At 46.2% G+C, this 19195-nt stretch overlaps 2 protein-coding genes across 3 annotated transcripts; both read right to left on the bottom strand.

Moving 5' to 3' along the window:
- Window positions 1-993: 993 nt before the first annotated feature.
- Window positions 994-15912, bottom strand: si:ch211-151p13.8 (uncharacterized protein LOC562078 homolog). Of its 2 annotated transcripts, none has more exons than XM_041874318.2 (6): window positions 15695-15912; window positions 10876-10963; window positions 10247-10383; window positions 7099-7252; window positions 2654-2839; window positions 994-2095 (listed from the first exon to the last, which is right to left on the bottom strand). In XM_041874318.2, the coding sequence occupies exons 2-6, from the start codon at window positions 10892-10894 to the stop codon at window positions 2022-2024; spliced, it is 570 nt and encodes a 189-aa protein (XP_041730252.1). In that variant the 5' UTR covers window positions 10895-10963; window positions 15695-15912; the 3' UTR covers window positions 994-2021. The 2 variants fall into 2 exon arrangements, with proteins under 2 accessions (XP_041730252.1, XP_041730255.1); XM_041874321.2 differs by having other exon boundaries at window positions 2654-2779; window positions 15695-15901.
- Window positions 15913-16999: 1087 nt separating this feature from the next.
- On the bottom strand, window positions 17000-18870 carry LOC123483497 (erythroid membrane-associated protein-like; the record flags this gene model as incomplete). The annotated part of the gene is made up of 4 exons (XM_045213682.1): window positions 17000-18055; window positions 18280-18455; window positions 18649-18675; window positions 18817-18870. Coding segments are annotated over 4 exons (632 nt in total), but the record flags the coding sequence as incomplete, so codon positions are not given.
- Window positions 18871-19195: the final 325 nt, after the last annotated feature.

Below are 19195 nucleotides of genomic sequence, written 5' to 3'. Positions count from 1 at the left end.
GTTTGCGGTATATGGCTAATATACCACGGCTAAGGGCTGTTCTTAAGCACGACGTAACGCGGAGTGCCTGGATACAGCCCTTAGCCGTGGTATATTGGCAATATACCACAAACCCCAGAGGTGCCTTATTGCTATTATAAACTGGTTACCAACATAATTAGAGCAGTAGAAATAAATGTTTTGTCATACTCGTGGTATACGGTCTGATATACCACGGCTGTCAGCCAATCAGCATTCAGGGCTCAAACCACCCAGTTTATAATAACATTTATAATTAAAATGTTAAAGCATATTTCTAATCATGTAAGGCAGGTTAACGCTTGGCTCTTGTTGCAGAATGACAGAAGGGACGAGAAGCAAAGAGCTGCAGTGCCTGGTTATATAATGGACCTATAGTGGATGTAGTGCCTGGTTATATAATGGACCTGTAGTGGATGTAGTGCCTGGTTATATAATGGACCTATAGTGGATGCAGTGCCTGGTTATATAATGGACCAGTAATCATGGACACCTTGGTCTTCATTATAGGGCTAATCACAAAAAATCTGTGTGTGTTTATTTGTGTTTGTGTGTGTTTGTATGTGTGTGTGTGTGTGTGGGGGGGGTGTCAGAGGAGGCTGGTGGTAGGAGCTATAGGAGGACAGGCTCATTGTAGTGGCTGGAATGGAATTAATGGAACGGAGTCAAACGTGGTTTCTATATGTTTGATACCGTTCCATTGATTCCATTCCAGTCTTTACAATAAGCCGTCCTCCTATAGCTCCTCCCATCAGCCTCCTCTGGTGTGTGTGTGTGCCTCTACACGTGCATGCATGTGTGCGGCTAAGTGCAGGTAAGTGCTGGTTTGGCTCTACTACGATGGTTGGTCTCTGCAGGAGGGGAAGATCTAAAGCAGGGTTCTTCAATTCCGGTCCTGGAGGGCCGAAACACCTCTGTTTTTCATCCTCTCCTTCTAATCAGGGGCTAATTCAGACCTGGGACACCAGGTGAGTGTAATTAACTACCAGGTAGAAATAAAAAACAGAAGTGTTTAGGCCCTCCAGAACCGGAATTGAAGAACCCTGATCTAAAGGGACGGACGACGGCTGGTCTCTACAGGAGGGTAGATATAAATAGACGGACGATGGCTGGTCTCTACAGGAGGAGAGGATAAAAAGGGACGGATGACGGCTGGTCTCTACAGGAGGGTAGATATAAATAGACGGACGATGGCTGGTCTCTACAGGAGGAGAGGATAAAAAGGGACGGATGACGGCTGGTCTCTACAGGAGGGAAGATATAAAGGGACGGACGATGGCTGGTCTCTACAGGAGGGTAGATATAAATAGACGGACGATGGCTGGTCTCTACAGGGGGGAAGATATAAAGGGACGGACGATGGCTGGTCTCTACAGGGGGGAAGATATAAAGGGACGGACGATGGCTGGTCTCTACAGGAGGGTGAAGATATAAAGGGACTGACGATGGCTGGTCTCTACAGGGGGGAAGATATAAAGGGACGGACGATGGCTGGTCTCTACAGGAGGGTGAAAATATAAAGGGACTGACGATGGCTGGTCTCTACAGGGGGGAAGACCTAAAGGGACGGACGATGGCTGGTCTCTACAGGAGGAGAGGATATAAAGGGACTGACGATGGCTGGTCTCTACAGGAGGGAAGATATAAAGGGACGGATGATGGCTGGTCTCTACAGGAGGGGAAAGATATAAAGGGACTGACGATGGCTGGTCTCTACAGGAGGGAAATATAAAGGGACAGACGATGGTTGGTCTCTACAGGAGGGTGAAGATATAAAGAGATGGACGATGGCTGGTCTCTACAGGAGGGAAGATATAAAGGGACGGACAATGGCTGGTCTCCACAGGAGGGTGAATATATAAAGGGACAGACGATGGTTGGTCTCTACAGGAGGGTAAGATATAAAGGGACGGATGATGGCTGGTCTCTACAGGAGGGGAAGATATAAAGGGTCGGACGATGGCTGGTCTCTACAGGAGGGTAGATATAAAGGGACGGACGGCTCATTTCCTTTTTTCTTTCTCCGCCCCCAGACACCGCACCCCCTCCAGCAGCATGGGAGTACCATGGTGGCGATCTATAGAGAGAGGGAGAAGGGGAGGGAGGGAGAGAGAGAGGGGGGAGGGAGGGAGAGAGGGAGTGGGGAGGGAGGTAGAGAGAGAGAAGGGGAGGGAGGGAGAGAGAGAGTGGGGAGGGAGGAGTATGAGGGAAGGAGGGAGAGGGTGGAGTAGATCGGGTTGGTGGGGAAGAGATAGGGAGACAGAGAGAGAAAGAGGGAGGGATGGGTATTGAGAAAGAGAGCGGAAGAGTCACTGTTATTTTGCTGAGTCAAAGGATCATATTGAGTGTGTGATGTAGAGGAAGTTGTAGAGAGCTCTGAGTCCACCAGAGGGTGCTGTCCACCCTTTAACACTGACAGGCCATAGTACATTTGTTGCATAATAGCATTTAACTCAGCAGTATGCCTTACTGTAAATACCATAAGTAAGTAGTAACTAACCAGATATTTCCCCTATTAACACAGGGTTACTGCCCAGATTATCAGTGTGTGTCACTGTGTGTGTTCGCGTGTGTGTTTGTGTTTGTATGTCTATGTCCATACATGTGCATGATCAGGGACACAGGAGTAACTCACCCATGACCCGGGCCTGTATTCTGACCTGCAGACGTTGGTCCCTCTTCCCCCGGCTGACCAGCGTCAGCTCCTCCTGCAACACCCCCTCCTGGTGGGTGGTGTACTCACACGTCACCTTCACCCCACCTGGAGAGAGAGAGTGAAGTAGGAAGGGAGGGGGTGGGATAGCAGGAGATGGCAGATGGACTGAGAGAGAGAGAGAGAGAGAGAGAGAGAGAGAGAGAGAGAGGGGGATGGAGAGAGAGAGCGAGAGAGAGAGAGATAAGGGGTGGAGAGAGAGAGAGAAGGGATGGAGAGAGAGAGAGAAGGGATGGAGAGAGAGAGAGAGAGAGAGAGAGAAAGAGAGAGAGAGTGGTAGAGAGAAGAGAGGGAGGGAGACAGACAGAGAGGTAGAAAAAGAAAGGGAGAGAAAGAAGGAGAGAAAGAAAGAAAGAAAGAAAGAAAGAAAGAAAGAAAGAAAGAAAGAAAGAAAGAAAGAAAGAAAGAAAGATGGAGACCATCAATAATAAAAGGACAACAATGGTCGGGGAAAGAGTGACATAAAGACAGAGACAAAAAGGAGTCAGACAGACAGCGGTAACGTTAGACTGAGAGACAGTCGTCTATTGAAAAGAACAAGTGTCAGCGTAGGGTCAATATCTAATAACTTAACTAGCATTTACCTCAATGTAATTGGCCATACAGTGGCTTGCGAAAGTATTCATCCCCCTTGGCATTTTTCCTATTTTGTTGCCTTACAACCTGGAATTAAAATTGATTTTTGGGCGGTTTGTATCATTTGATTTATACAACATGCCTACCACTTTGAAGATGCAAAATATTTTTTCTTGTGAAACAAACAAGAAATAAGACAAAAAATAAAGAAAACTTGAGCGTGCATAATTATTACCCCCCAAAGTCAATACTTTGTAGAGCCACCTTTTGCAGCAATTGCACCTGCAAGTCTCTCTATAAGCTTGGCACATCTAGCCACTGGGATTTTTGCCCATTCTTCAAGGCAAAACTGCTCCAGCTCCTTCAAGTTGGATGGGTTACGCTGGTGTAGAGCAATCTTTAAGTCATACCACAGATTCTCAATTGGATTGAGGTCCGGGCTTTGACTAGGCCATTTCAAGACATTTAAATGTTTCCCCTTAAACCATTTGAGTGTTGCTTTAGCAGTATGCTTAGGGTCATTGTCCTGCTGGAAGATGAACTTCCGTCCCAGTCTCAAATCTCTGGAAGACTGAAACAGGTTTCCCTCAAGAATTTCCCTGTATTTAGCGTCATCCATCATTCCTTCAATTCTGACCAGTTTGCCAGTCCCTGCCGATGAAAAACATCCCACAGCATGATGCTGCCACCACCATGCTTCACTGTGGGGATGGTGTTTTCGGGGTGATGAGAGGTGTTGGGTTTGCGCCAGACATAGCGTTTACCTTGATGGCCAAAAAGCTCAGTTTTAGTCTCATCTGACCAGAGTACCTTCTTCCATATGTTTGGGGAGTCTCCCACATGCCTTTTGGCGAACACCAAACGTGTTTGCTTATTTTTTCTTTAAGCAATGGCTTTTTTCTGGCCACTCTTCTGTAAAGCCCAGCTCTGTGGACTGTAAGGCTTAAAGTGGTCCTATGGACAGATACTCCAATCACCGCTGTGGAGCTTTGCAGCTCCTTCAGGGTTATCTTTAGTCTCTTTGTTGCCTCTCTGATTAATGCCCTCCTTGCCTGGTCTGTGGGTTTTGGTGGGTGGCCCTCTCTTGGCAGGTTTGTTGTGGTGCCATATTCTTAAAATGTTTTAATAATGGATTTAATGGTGCTCCGTGGGATGTTCAAAGTTTCAGATATGTTTTTATTTTTTTATAACCCAAACCTGATCTGTACTTCTCCACAACTTTGTCCCTGACCTGTTTGGAGAGCTCCTTGGTTTTCATGGTGCCACTTGCTTGGTGGTGCCCCTTGCTTAGTGGTGTTGCAGACTCTGGGGTCTTTCAGAACAGGCGTATATATACTGTCTGGTGGTGGTGGTTATATTCCTCTGGTAATGACTGTCTGGTGGTGGTTATGTTCCTCTGGTAATGACTGTCTGGTGGTGGTGGTTATATTCCTCTGGTAATGACTGTCTGGTGGTGGTGGTTATATTCCTCTGGTAATGACTGTCTGGTGGTGGTTATGTTCCTCTGGTAATGACTGTCTGGTGGTGGTGGTTATATTCCTCTGGTAATGACTGTCTGGTGGTGGTTATATTCCTCTGGTAATGACTGTCTGGTGGTGGTTATATTCCTCTGGTAAAGACTGTCGGATGGTGGTGGTTATATTCCTCTGGTAATGACTGTCTGGTGGTGGTGGTTATATTGCTCTGGTAATGACTGTCTGGTGGTGGTGGTTATATTCCTCTGGTAATGACTGTCTGGTGGTGGTGGTTATATTCCTCTGGTAATGACTGTCTGGTGGTGGTGGTTATATTCCTCTGGTAATGACTGTCTGGTGGTGGTTATATTCCTCTGGTAATGACTGTCTGGTGGTGGTGGTTATATTCCTCTGGTAATGACTATCTGGTGGTGGTGGTTATTTTCCTCTGGTAATGACTGTCTGTCACGTTCGTTCAAGGACGGGTCAGACCAAGGCGCAGCGTGATATGCATACATGTTTATACAACGAATAAACACACGACAAAACAACAAAACAAACCAAACAAAACGTGAAGTCCAAAGGCTGAACACAAAACTAGCCTAAACACGGAACAAGATCCCACAACTAACTAGTGCCAATAGGCTGCCTAAGTATGATCCCCAATCAGAGACAACGAGTGACACCTGTCTCTGATTGGGAATCACACCCGGCCAAACATAGATATACAACATCTAGACTGCAACATAGATATACACAACATAGAATAACACACCCTGACTCAACATATAAGCGTCCCCTGAGTCAGGGCGTGACACTGTCTGGTGGTGGTGGTTATATTCCTCTGGTAATGACTGTCTGGTGGTGGTGGTTATATTCCTCTGGTAATGACTGTCTGGTGGTGGTGGTTATATTCCTCTGGTAATGACTGTCTGGTGGTGGTGGTTATATTCCTCTGGTAATGACTGTCTGGTGGTGGTGGTTATATTCCTCTGGTAATGACTGTCTGGTGGTGGTGGTTATATTCCTCTGGTAATGACTGTCTGGTGGTGGTGGTTATATTCCTCTGGTAATGACTGTCTGGTGGTGGTGGTTATATTCCTCTGGTAATGACTGTCTGGTGGTGGTTATGTTCCTCTGGTAATGACTGTCTGGTGGTGGTGGTGGTTATATTCCTCTGGTAATGACTGTCTGGTGGTGGTGGTTATATTCCTCTGGTAATGACTGTCTGGTGGTGGTGGTTATATTCCTCTGGTAATGACTGTCTGGTGGTGGTTATGTTCCTCTGGTAATGACTGTCTGGTGGTGGTGGTGGTTATATTCCTCTGGTAATGACTGTCTGGTGGTGGTGGTTATATTCCTCTGGTAATGACTGTCTGGTGGTGGTGGTTATATTCCTCTGGTAATGACTGTCTGGTGGTGGTGGTTATATTCCTCTGGTAATGACTGTCTGGTGGTGGTGGTGGTGGTTATATTCTGATCAGAGTCTCACCCTCCATGGGTAGGGTGGCATTTGTTGGGGACAGGGGATGGAGGGGGAGAGGGGATGGAGGGGGAGAGGGGATGGAGGGGATGGAGGGGGAGAGGGGATGGAGGGGGAGAGGGGATGGAGGAGAGGGGATGGAGGGGATGGAGGGGAGAGGGGATGGAGGGGAGAGGGGATGGAGGGGAGAGGGGATGGAGGGGGAGAGGGGATGGAGGGGGAGAGGGGATGGAGGGGGAGAGGGGATGGAGGGGGAGAGGGGATGGAGGGGATCCAAAGTGGGGAGAAAGGGGGATAAAAGGGGAAGAAGTAGGGAGACTGTCACCTTCGCACCAGACAAGTATTCATTGGGGAGAGGGGGTGGAGGGGAAGAGGGGATGGAGGGGATGGAGGGGGAGAGGGGATGGGGGGGAGAGGGGATGGGGTGGGGGGAGTCTGTTGCCAGTGATCCAGACAAACATTCAATGTTTCAAGTTTCACAGGTTTGATAAAAGACCGGTTACTGTAATAGTAGGTTACAGTAATGACAGAGTCTTGTTATGGTGCTAATATGTTTGTTGGCAGAGGGGTTTCTGCCACTTTCAGGTCTACACCGCACCCCATCCCAATTTATATCCATTCGTATCCATTTGGACAATTTAGATCCTGTATATCCGACACAGAAGCAATCATCTCAGTTTCAATCCTGGGTCGGATTCATTAGGCTTCGAACAGCATAAAAACTGACTGAAACAGGAAGGGACTACCTGGGCTTGTCCAATAAGAAAAACGTAATTTTCATTTTCCATTGCAAAACGGCTTTAAAAAAATTATTTGGCATGCCGTAATGAATACGGCCCTGGTCTCCCACGTACCCTCTGGTGTGGGTGTGACACGGTTGACTTTGAGGAGGGGTCTGGGCGTCGGTGATGAGGAGGAGGGGAGGGAGCACACGTCTTTCCCCAGAACAGGGACCTCTGGGAGGGTGAAGACGATCTCATAACGGTGCAGACTCCTCAGGAACCCTACCTGGAGGGGGGGAAGAAAGAGAGAGAGAGAGGGAGAGAGACACACACAGTATAAATGACAAAAACATTTATTAAATACTCACGCACTTCTTATGAAATGTGTTATGTAGTTCTTATTGTCACGATCGTCTTGACGAGAAGGAGTAGACCAAGGCGCAGCGTGTGAAATGAACATGACTTTAATAGATAAAGCACAAAATACAAAACAAAACACGATCGAGAAGTCCACAGTAACACTGACTGAACACGGAACAAAAACCCACAACCACAAGGTGAAAACACACAGTTTAAATATGGCTCCCAATCAGAGATAACGAGCCGACAGCTGACACTCGTTACCTCCAATTGGGAGTCATTGACCAAACCAAGAAAACACAACCAAAACACAACAAAACGAACACACCCTGGCTCAACATACAAAGTCCCGGAGCCAGAGCGTGACAGTACCCCCCCCTAAAGGCGCGGACTGCGACCACGCCTCAAAAACCCCAAACAGGGGAGGGCTGGGTGGGTGTTGCTCCTCGGAGGCGGCTCCGGCTCCGGGCTTGACCACCACCCCTCTTCAATCCCCCCGTAGCGCCCCCAGTCCGATCTGACCCAGCTGGTAGGATTTGGAATGACGACGCACACACCTGGCTTGGCGCGTGAGGCAGGAACGGACCGGACCTGGCCGACGATACGCACCCTAGACTTGATGCGTGGATTCGGAACGACCCTCACCAGGCTGACGACTCGCATCCCTGGCTTGGTGCGAGTAGCAGGAATGGGCTGGATCAGGCTGACGGCTCGCACCCTTGGCTTGGTGCGAGTAGCAGGGACGAGCTGAACCAGGCTGACGACCCGCAGCCTTGGCTTGGTGCGAGTAGCAGGAACGGGCTGAACCAGGCTGACGACTCGCACCCTTGGCTTGGTGCGAGTAGCAGGAACGGGCTGGACCAGGCCGACGACTCGTACCCCTGGCTTGGTGCGAGTAGCAGGAACAGGCTGGACCAGGCTGACGACTCGCACCCTTGTCTTGGTGCGAGTAGCAGGAACGGGCTGGACCAGGCTGGCGACTCGCACCCCTGGTTTGGTGCGAGTGGCAGGAACAGGCCGGGCTGGGCTGGCGACACACACCTTAGCCTTAGTACGTGGAGCAGGAACAGGCCGGGCTGGGCTGGCGACGCACACCGTAGGCTTCGTACGTGGAGCAGGAACAGGCCGGGCTGGGCTGGCGACGCACCCCGTAGGCTTGGTGCGTGGAGCAGGAACAGGCCGGGCTGGGCTGGCGACGCACACCGTAGGCCTTGTGCGTGGAGCAGGAACAGGCCGGGCTGGGCTGGCGACGCACACCGTAGGCTTTGGGCGTAGAGCAGGGACAGGCCGGGCTGGGCTGGCAACGCACACCGTAGGCTTTGTGCGTAGAGCAGGAACAGGCCGGGCTGGGCTGGCGACGCACACCGTAGGCTTTGTGCGTAGAGCAGGGACAGGCCGGGCTGGGCTGGTGACGCACACCGTAGGTTTTGTGCGTGGAGCAGGAACAGGCCGGGCTGGGCTGGCGACGCGCACCATTAACTTAGTGCGTGGAGCAGGGACAGGCCGGGCAGGACTGGCGACGCACACCGTGGGCCTGGTGCGTGGAGCAGGGACCGGCTGGGCTGGGCTGACGACGCACACCGTGGGCCTGGTGCGTGAAGCAGGGACAGGACGAGCTGGGCTGACGACGCGCACCATTAACTTAGTGCGTGGAGCAAGGACAAGCTGGGCAGGGCTGGCGACGCACACCGTGGGCTTGGTGCGTGGAGTAGGAACAGGCCGGTCCGTACTGGGAACACACACCACTGGCCTTAACCGGGGATCAGGAACGGGCCGGACCGGACTGGTAACACACCTCAGTCTCTCACGCCGTGCCTCAACTACTTCCCTCCCTCTACTCGCCAATGGCTCCCGTAATCCGGTAGCCTTCTCTCCACGTCTCCCTGTGGCAGCCTCCTGCTGCCCAGCCGCCCAAGCCATGTGCCCCCCCCCAAAAAACTTTTTGGGGTTGCCTCTCGTCCTTCCGACGATGGCCCTGCTGACGCCGTTGCTCCTCTCTCAGTCGCCTCTCCACTGTTTTACTCCATGGCCGGCGATCCATCCCATCCAGGATTTCCTCCCAAGTCCAAGACCCTTTACCATCCAACATCTCCTCCCATGTCCAGACCCTTGGCTCCTGGACACGCTGCTTGGTCCTTTTTTGGTGGGTTTTTCTGTCACGATCGTCTTGACGAGAAGGAGTAGACCAAGGCGCAGCGTGTGAAATGAACATGACTTTAATAGATAAAGCACAAAATACAAAACAAAACACGATCGAGAAGTCCACAGTAACACTGACTGAACACGGAACAAAAACCCACAACCACAAGGTGAAAACACACAGTTTAAATATGGCTCCCAATCAGAGATAACGAGCCGACAGCTGACACTCGTTACCTCCAATTGGGAGTCATTGACCAAACCAAGAAAACACAACCAAAACACAACAAAACGAACACACCCTGGCTCAACATACAAAGTCCCGGAGCCAGAGCGTGACACTTATTTACATTTACGTCATTTAGCAGACGCTCTTATCCAGAGCGACTTACAGTTAGTGAGTGCATACATCATTTTTTTAAATATAGTTTTTTTATACTGGCCCCCCATGGGAATCGAACCCACAACCCTGGCATTGCAAACGCCATGCTCTACCAACTGAGCTACATCCCTGCCAGCCATTCCCTCCCCTACCCTGGACGACGCTGGGCCAATTGTGCGCCGCCCCATGCGTCTCCCGGTCGCGGCCGGCTACGACAGATGTAGGTACCCATCAGGGGTGCGTTCAGCAGGGCATAACGTTGTAGAAATATGTTATAAAGAACAAACATTTCTCTCTGACTTGTAGAATAATGCATCATTTCTGCTCTATTCATAACATTTCTATCTGCAACGTTCAATAATGTTTGCCTACTGAACTGGTATTCCAAACCCTGCCCACCTTAACCAGGAAGTTCCCATCAGGCTCTGGGAGAGCAGGGATGGCCGAGTCCTTGGCTTTGTCCTCACGGTGAACAGGGGAGCCCATGGCATCCTCGTCGTCAGGGAAACGCACGCTTCCTCCCTTCGAGGTCGACCCTGGGGAAGAGGCAGTCAGAGCGTGACTCGGTCAGGGACAGAAATACACACATGGGCATGTACGCACGCACACACAACTCATGCATGGCTAAGCAGCCGTATATGACTGCAAGTTTTTATTGCGCTTTTATGAGAGAGAGAGAGAGAGAGAGAGAGAGAGAGAGAGAGAGAGAGTGCCAGAGAGAGAGAGAGACAGACAGAGTGCCAGAGAGAGAGCGAGAGCGAGAGAGAGTGAGACATAGACAGAGACATAGACAGACAGAGAGAGAGAGAGAGAGAGTGTTTTGGCCCATCAGTACAACTTAGGTCTGACATTGCATTAGGGGCTTTACAAACAGTGGGAATGGAATTGAAAATCCATGCACTTAGAGACAATGACTGGCAGATTAATGAATTAAAATCCGGGCAATATCAGTTGCACTCACACAGACAGAGGGATGGACGGACAGAAACAGACACACACACAAACACACATAGAAGTCAAGGACTCACCCTTCCTGCCTGTTGCCATGTCAATGTCAGGCCAGGAATGATGGATCACACTGTGTCAGTCTGATTACGTGATGTCATCATTGCCCTCCTGCAGAGAACATGACAAGGAACGATGTAAGGAGATAGAGACGGAGAGAGAGGGAGAACAAGAGAGATGGACAGAGAAAAAGGGGGAGCGAGATGGGGAATGAGAAAGGGAGAGAAAGAGAGAAAGAGAGACTAATATCTGTGTCTACTCGACTCGAGTAGCAATTTCACAAAGACACCACACACTGATGTCTTTGTAACGGTGACAGCTCCTCAACAACAGTTTCTTCTGGCTTCCGCCTTTTTCTGCCAAAAAGATCCCTCAGACTCAACCGCCTCTTAGAACTAGAAGCAGGACAAAGTTGTCCCTAGGCCTGGACACTAATCTAAGGTCAGTTTTACACTTTCCCCTCTAATTACGGTCATGATTTGGGTATGGCTGATCATAGACCTGTGAATAGGAAAAGCACTCACACATCTGAGGTTGCTTGTCGCAGGTGTTTGGGAATAATTCTATGATATCTTTACGTAAAAGTCTAATCAACTAAAGTGTTACTGGCAAAGTCATAATGGTAAAGTAGATCATTTTCTTTAGATCTGTGCCAGGTGGCAACTTCTGCCCAAACGTACTCTGGTACTGTAGGCTATCAATCCGCTGGATAGAGCCCTAGTCTGTGTCCCGAATGGCAGCCTAGTGCACTTCTTTTAACAAGAGCCCATGGGGGAATAGGGTGCCATCTCTGACGCACGTCTACAATAATCTTTGACCTTTAATTTAATCCTACTGCTGCTTTTTCCATATCATTAGAAGCGCCCAGCAGTGAGTCCAGTCCAGTGTTGCAGACGAAGGCACGACTAAACGACTCACTGACGTGCTCACTAAAGAAGCTTATCTCAGTCCCCAAAGCTTAGCCCGTGGGACTAGACGAAGAAAGAGTCATTTCTTACAGTTTTACCATGGGGATTGGGTACTAGCCAAATTCACAGAATCCTCCCTAATACGGAAACAATGGAAGGGGAATAGCCTCGAGTGTTATGTCACCTAAAATACAATGGGGAGAAAATAAAACACAGAACAGAGAGAAGCTCATTCCATTCCACATTCAAACTCAATCCCCTCTCTTTATAATTGATTTAGGTTACCATCGACAGTTATCCAGTGGTGGAAATAGTACCCAATTGACATACTTGAGTAAAAGTAAAGACCCTAATAGAAAATGACTGAAGTAGAAGTGAAAGTCACCCAGTAAAATATTACTTGAGTAAAAATCAAATCTAAGTATCTGGTTTTAAATATACTTAAAGATGCACTATGCAGAAATAGATTGCAAAATAGTTGGGAAGAGATCTTTGACGTACCGATCCCATGGCATAGTGTTTATGAACTGACACGCAAAACGACACCGGATTCAAAAATTAGAATCTTTCAATTTAAATTATTATATAAAATTCTTGCTACCAATAGAATGTTATTTATATGGGGGATACAATCTTCCCAGCTCTGCAGATTTTGCTGTGAAGAGACAGAATCATTAGATCATTTGTTTTGGTTCTGTCCATTTGTAGCTTGTTTTTGGACACAGGTCCAGGAATGGCTAAAGGATTGTAATACTTTTAGCAAAAATGTTTATTTTTAATTCACAATCTGTAGAAGTAATGAGAATCGAAAGGTTCAGAACTTTTGTAAAACATCACAGTACGGTTGAAATATATATGGCAAATAGAAATCCTATATGGATGGTGTTAAGAGATAGATGGGAGTTATTGAATAGAGTTGAAGGATGGGACTAATAACAAATAACAACAAATAATAACAAAGATAGCTAATAATGTAAGCATACTGTGTCCATAATAAGTATATAGGTTGTATGTTGGGAGCTTTTGGGAAAGAGCACAGTTAGAAAGATATGGCATATAGAAGCAAACCTGGATGGACATCATGAAAATGATCGGAGAGGTTGAGAGTAGAAGAAGTTCAGGAGCAAAAAAAAATATATATATATATATATATATATATATATATATATATAATATTATTATTGTAAAATTAACTCTGTCGATAAGGTGTAGATAGTAAGTATAGACCGGAAGTAGAGGCCTGGGCATTGTTGTTCACTAATTTACTCCAAGTAGGGAAAGGATGGCGGGGTTGAAAAGTAATAAAGGGGAGTATATATATAAAAAACATGGGGGATTGGAAGTGATGCAGACAATTACATTGATAGAAGATACAATATATCTGCAATATTAAGCTGATCCACCCCCCAAAAAAAATAAAAATAAAAATAAAATAAGATGCACTATGCAGAAATCACTCCACCAATTTCCTGGTTGCTAATATTCTAATAGTTCGCCTAATTTCAGTTTATGTAACAAAACAAACAAGTAGAGAATCATTGTACTATCTAAACCGCTGTGAAAAATATTTTCCATAACCAAAAATATTTTATTTTAAGCTGTTTGAAGCTGGTTACATAACGGAAAGTAAAAGATGCAAAAATAAAACTTAAGAATGGGAAGCATAGAAAAGGAGCACATAGAATAGATATACCACTTCTTAGACTTGCTTTCAATGAGAATGACAGATCTATAACTCACATTTCTATGACCATTTACAAAACACTCCGACATAATTTACAAACTAAGTATCTGTGTTTAGTGAGTCCGGCAGATCAGAGGCAGTAGGGATGACCAGGGATGTTCTCTTGATAAGTGCATGAATGTGACAATTGTTTCCGGTCCTGCTAAGCACTGGAATGTTATGGAGTAGCCTAGCCTACTGTTGGGTGTCAGGGAAAATACAAGCCTAGTAAAAAGTACATTCAGTGCATTTGGAAAGTATTTACAGTTTGTTTTAGTTGTGTTTTGGGTTATGTTTTTGCCCAATAGGAACTGAATGGCAAAAATGCAACATTGGACTTCAGGAAAAATGTGCAGTAAGAAAACTGTGAAATTCTATAAATATCACATCAAAATGGATCAAAAGCATTTATATTTGATAGAAAATATTGTCTAATGATATATACAGTGCATTCGGAAATTATTCAGACCCCTTTCCCTTTTCCACATTTTGTTACCGTACAGCCTTATTATAAAATTGATTCATATTTTTTTTTCTCATCAATTTACACACAATATCCCATAATGACAAAGTGAAAACAGGTTTTTAGAATTTTTTGCAAATGTATAAAAATTACAAAACAGAAATACCTTATTTACATAAGTATTCAGACCCTTTGCTACGAGACTCCAAATTGAGCTCAGGTGCATCCTGTTTCCATTGATCATCTTTGAGATGTTTCTACAACTTGATTGGACTCCACATGCAGTAAATTCAATTGATTGGATATGGTTTGGAAAGGCACACACCTGTCTATATAAGGTCCCACAGTTGATAGTGCATGTCAGAGCAAAAACCAAGCCATGAGGTCGAAGGACTTGTCCATAGAGCTCTGAGACAGGATTGTGTCGAGGCACAGATCTGGGGAAGGGTAGCAACAAATGTCTGCAGCATTGAAGACCCCAAGAACACAGTTCCTCTGTGGAGATGGGAGAACCTTCCAGGACAACCATTTCTGCAGCACTCCACCACTCAGGCCTTTGTGGTAGAGTGGCCAGACGGAAGCCACTCCTCAGTAAAAGGCACATGACAGCCCGCTTGGAGTTTGCCAAAAGGCACCTAAAGGACTCTCAGACCATGAGAAACAAGATTATCTGGTCTGATTTGAACCTGATCGAACATCTTTGGAGAGACCTGAGAATAGCTGTGCAGCGACGCTCCCCATCCAACCTGACAGAGCTTGAGAGGATCTGCAGAGAATAATGGGAGAAACTCCCCAAATACAGGTGTGCCAAGCTTGTAGTGTCATATCCAATGAGACTCAAGGCAGTAATCGCTGCCAAAAGTGCTTCAACAAAGTACTGAGTAAAGGGTCCGAATACTTATGTAAATGTAATATTTCCGTTTTTTATTTTTAATACATTTGCAAACATTTCTAAAAACCTGTTTTCGCTTTGTCATTTGGGGGGATTGTGTGTAGATTGATGAGGAAATCTTTTTATTCAATCAATTTTATAATAAGGCTGTAAAGTAACAATGTGGCAAAAGTCAAGGGGTCTGAATACTTAAATAGTAGCCTACTTCAAAGTATTTTTTTACTTTGTTACTTTACACCACTGCAGTTATCAATAGAACTGTGCAAAGGCATCGCGGTAGGTCGGCTTCTACCTCAATTGACAGTGTCACTGTTGTACATGAAAATGCGCCACTGTTGGGACCGACGCAGCCCCGTGCCACCACCACCGCAACAATAGGGAGGGACATCGATAAATTCGCAGTCCGGGACATTTTTGTGGAAGGTTATAGCCTAATTACAAAATACTTAGGAATAGGAAGTGTTCCTTAGTCTGCTTGGGTGGTTTAATTAATATATAGCCTGTTCAATGTTGTTCCATTCAATCACATACCGGTAGTTTTTATTCTGATGGTACATTTTTCATGTTGATGATCGCACACACTTCATGCCCATTCGAACAGAGTTTCATTCGCAGTCGTTTCAACTGATGGGCAAAACTGCAGCGAATAGATTTGGACAACATATTCGTTATAGTGTCATTGTGGCATAAATCAAATCGAATCTATTCAACCTGAGATAGAGACAGACAGACGGGCAGATAGCCTACGCCCAGTTAATGTCAATTCGATATGAACCTCCAACCTGGATCCCCCACAGGTGCAAGAAAGCTTTTATGAAAAAATGTAACGGAATAAAAACCCTATAGACGCACTTACCGCTTTGGAGATTTGTTCAGTGCTTATATCTGACAGTGGAACGCGTTACCATCCCAAACGGCATGCTGCTTGCTGTGTTTTTATGATCTGTTATCTCGGATGCTCTGCTCAACGCAGTCTCGTCTCCACCTCTCCTCCCCCGCCCGACGCTGTCTACAACAGACATCCATGGCGCGTCGCTGTCTCGGTGATCTATAGCTGCAGTCATTGGCGGATGCAGGCATGGGATCGCGGCGGGAAGTTTTACCACCTCCCTCATGTAAACTTCACGTTTACACTGTAATTATTCTGCCTATTACATAAATTAGTTGTGATATAGGCCCTATACCTGCTTTCAGATGTAATAAAATGCAGGCTATCAATTGGATAAATATTTTATTCGTAGCCTTATTGAATATGATAATTGAATAGGCTCTAACAGGGTATAATGTAATATAATATAATAGCCTATAATATACTGTACTATAAAGTTCAAGAAGATATGTGATGGACAGCTCAACAAGGTCAGGGTTATAAAAAAAAAATCAAGCAATGATTTATTAGATTAGCCTTATTACAACATGATTCATATATATTCTGTCACTAATATAGGCCTAGTTTTCCAAAAAGTATTCTATCTCATTCAACCCAGACTATCCAATATGGTAGGGTTAAATCCCCAAATTCCATAAATTGTAATTATAGATGTCTGTTTGATGCCCATGTACACAATCTGGACAGAAGTCAGTGATTATTGTGCTCTCTGTGTAAGATCAGTAATTCTGCATCAGTGATGGCCAACACAACCAAGGGGACATCCTTTTATATGGTGTTAGTTATTGTACATACACTGAGTGTACAAAACATTAAGAACACCTTCCTAATATTGAGTTGCACCCCCTTTTCCCCTCAGAACAGCCTCAGTTCGTCGGGGCATGGCCTCTACAAGGTGTCGAAAGCGTTCTACAGGGATGGTGGCCCATGTTGACTCCAATTCTTCACAAAGTTGTGTCAAGTTGGCTGGATGTCTATTGAGTGGTGGACCACTCTTGATACACACGGGGAAACTGTTAAGTGTGAAAAACCAAGCAGCGTTGCAGTTCTTGACACAAACCAGTGCGCCTGGCACCTACCACCATACCCCGTTCAAATGCACATCAATATTTTGTCTTGCCCATTCACCCTCTGAATAGCACACATACACAATCCATGTCTCAATTTGTCACAAGGCTTAAAAATCCTTCTTTAACCTGTCTCATCCCCTTCATCTACACTGATTGAAGTGGATGTAATAAGTGGCATCAATAAGGGATCATAGTTTGTCCCTGGATTCACCTGGTCAGTCTATGTCGTGGAAAGAGCAGGTGTTCCTAATGTTTTGTGTTTGTCTCTGTGTCTTATTCGGTTGCTCCCAGTCCACATAGTCCACATTTGGTTTATTGTGGATATCCTTCAAAAACTGCATTGTAGTAAGTAACAAGTCATATGTTTGATTTGTATGACTGTGGTTGTATCCCAAATGGCACCCTATTCCCTATAATATTGTAATACTTTTGGCCCATAGGGCTCTTGTCAAAAGTAGCACACTATATGGGAATAGGGTGCCATTTGGGACACATATGACCCCAGGTAGACAGATTAATCCATCGTATGATAAGGACAGATGGTGAAATCCTTAATTCTCAGACTGATGGACTGTAGTTGGTCAGAATGATCAGTCCAATCCAGACTCTGTATCCAGAGTATCCATTGGTCAGCTCCATAGAACACAGGAGGTCATTATGAATGGACTCATTCCAAAATCCACTAAAGGTTTCTAAGAGACTATTTCATTCCAGAAAATTGCTCCCTCTCTTCTGGCCTTGTTCACTTCCCTTTGTTGACATGAGAAAACTGGGTGCTCCAGCTATAGCTTCTACAATATTGCTTTGACCTATCCAGTCCCGTCCTATTGGATCAGTGAAGGACATTGAACAAGGACAGACTTAAAAAAAACTCAAACCCATCTCAGTCGGCCAGAGGCATCGAGACAGGACAAATGACGAGCGGCGCCTCGTTCCTGCCAGACTTATTGGTGCATGGGCTGAAGAAGGGATGAATGGCATCTGAGAAGCTGTCGGTGAACGTATAAATGAGCATCTTAGCGTCCACGTTATAGAACGACACCTGTCCCTTATCGCAGTCTACGTAGATCCCTATCCGGTTGGGTTTCTGGTTGAGGCCCAGCGCTGTCGACGGTTCAGTTCGGAACGCGTAGTCATTATTATCCCGGAGGCTCAGGAACCAGTAGCCGTGGGCGGGGCTTACTGTGATCTTCCCTTTCCTGTTGATGGAGTGGCTAGCCACGCCCAGGTCCCAGTCCGTCTTCCCACCCACCTCCACCTACAATACAATACGATAACTTTATTGTCCATTTAAATCCATTTTGTGAGGTCAGAATACATATCAATACACTGCAGTACAACATCATGCAATACAACAACACTGTAAAGTGAGTACATATATATTCAAATAGTCCTTGGCATTCAGCCCCACCATCTATCGGGCCCCATTATGACCTATGACCTGATGGCTCTGTTGGAATGAAACCCTGCTTCTGTTCTCACCTCCCAGTAATGGCGTCCCGAAGTGAAGGCCTGGCGCCCGAGGACGCAGACCACGCGGTCAAAGCGCTCGGGGACGTCCAGCACGGGCTGGTAGCGGTCGCTGCAGCGCACCTGCTTGCCGTCGTCGGAGATGAGCAGGCGGGGGTGAGCGGTGAGAGGGTCCAGGGTTACATCCACTGAGAGGGAGAAAAGAGGGTGAGGTAGAAGGGGAGGGGGGCAGAGAGAGAAACACACAGAGACACAAAGGGGGAGGAGAAGTCATCAGTCACCAATGAAGAGTTCAATCAGCAGTTTTGTGTCTATATTTAGCGATGATGTGCTTGACACATGAACACAGAGAACATGATACAGGAAGAAGGAAGTACATACCTGCATATTCCTGCACTCTCCTCACCTCTGGATCGCGCGAGAGAGAGAGAGAGAGAGAGAGAGAGAGAGAGAGAGAGAGGTGTTAAACCATCTAACCCCTGATCAAATACTGTATGTATTATCACACATGACTGGGACTTTGAGTTAATAAATTAATCAAAGCCTTACTTGGATTTACATATCTTCCCACTGACTGTTCTAGTCGAGGTTGAGAAAGCCAATCTGGCCAAACAAAAGAAAAATAAATGTAATTATACAACGGGTGGGTATAATCCTGAATGTTGATTGGTTAAAAGCGTATTCCAGCCGGTGTCTATTCCACAAGTTACCACCAGCTAAATCTATGACGTTAAAATGACTCTTTACTCTGTTCCATCTGACTGCGCAATCCACTGTCTCATCAGCCCAGGCAGGGAAGTTATGAACTTGATCTCAACTATAAAAAGCATCTAGACATTATCCCAAATTTCTTTTAGACTAATATCGTATCTGAAGATTATGCCTTTGTTAAATGTTTTTCATGACGAAATGGAATGTTGGTTGTTCA

This window comes from Coregonus clupeaformis, unplaced genomic scaffold, assembly GCF_020615455.1.
Source record: "Coregonus clupeaformis isolate EN_2021a unplaced genomic scaffold, ASM2061545v1 scaf0139, whole genome shotgun sequence".
NCBI lineage: Eukaryota > Metazoa > Chordata > Actinopteri > Salmoniformes > Salmonidae > Coregonus > Coregonus clupeaformis.
Note: the sequence above shows the minus strand (reverse complement) of the source record. Positions and strands in the feature narration are given on the sequence as shown.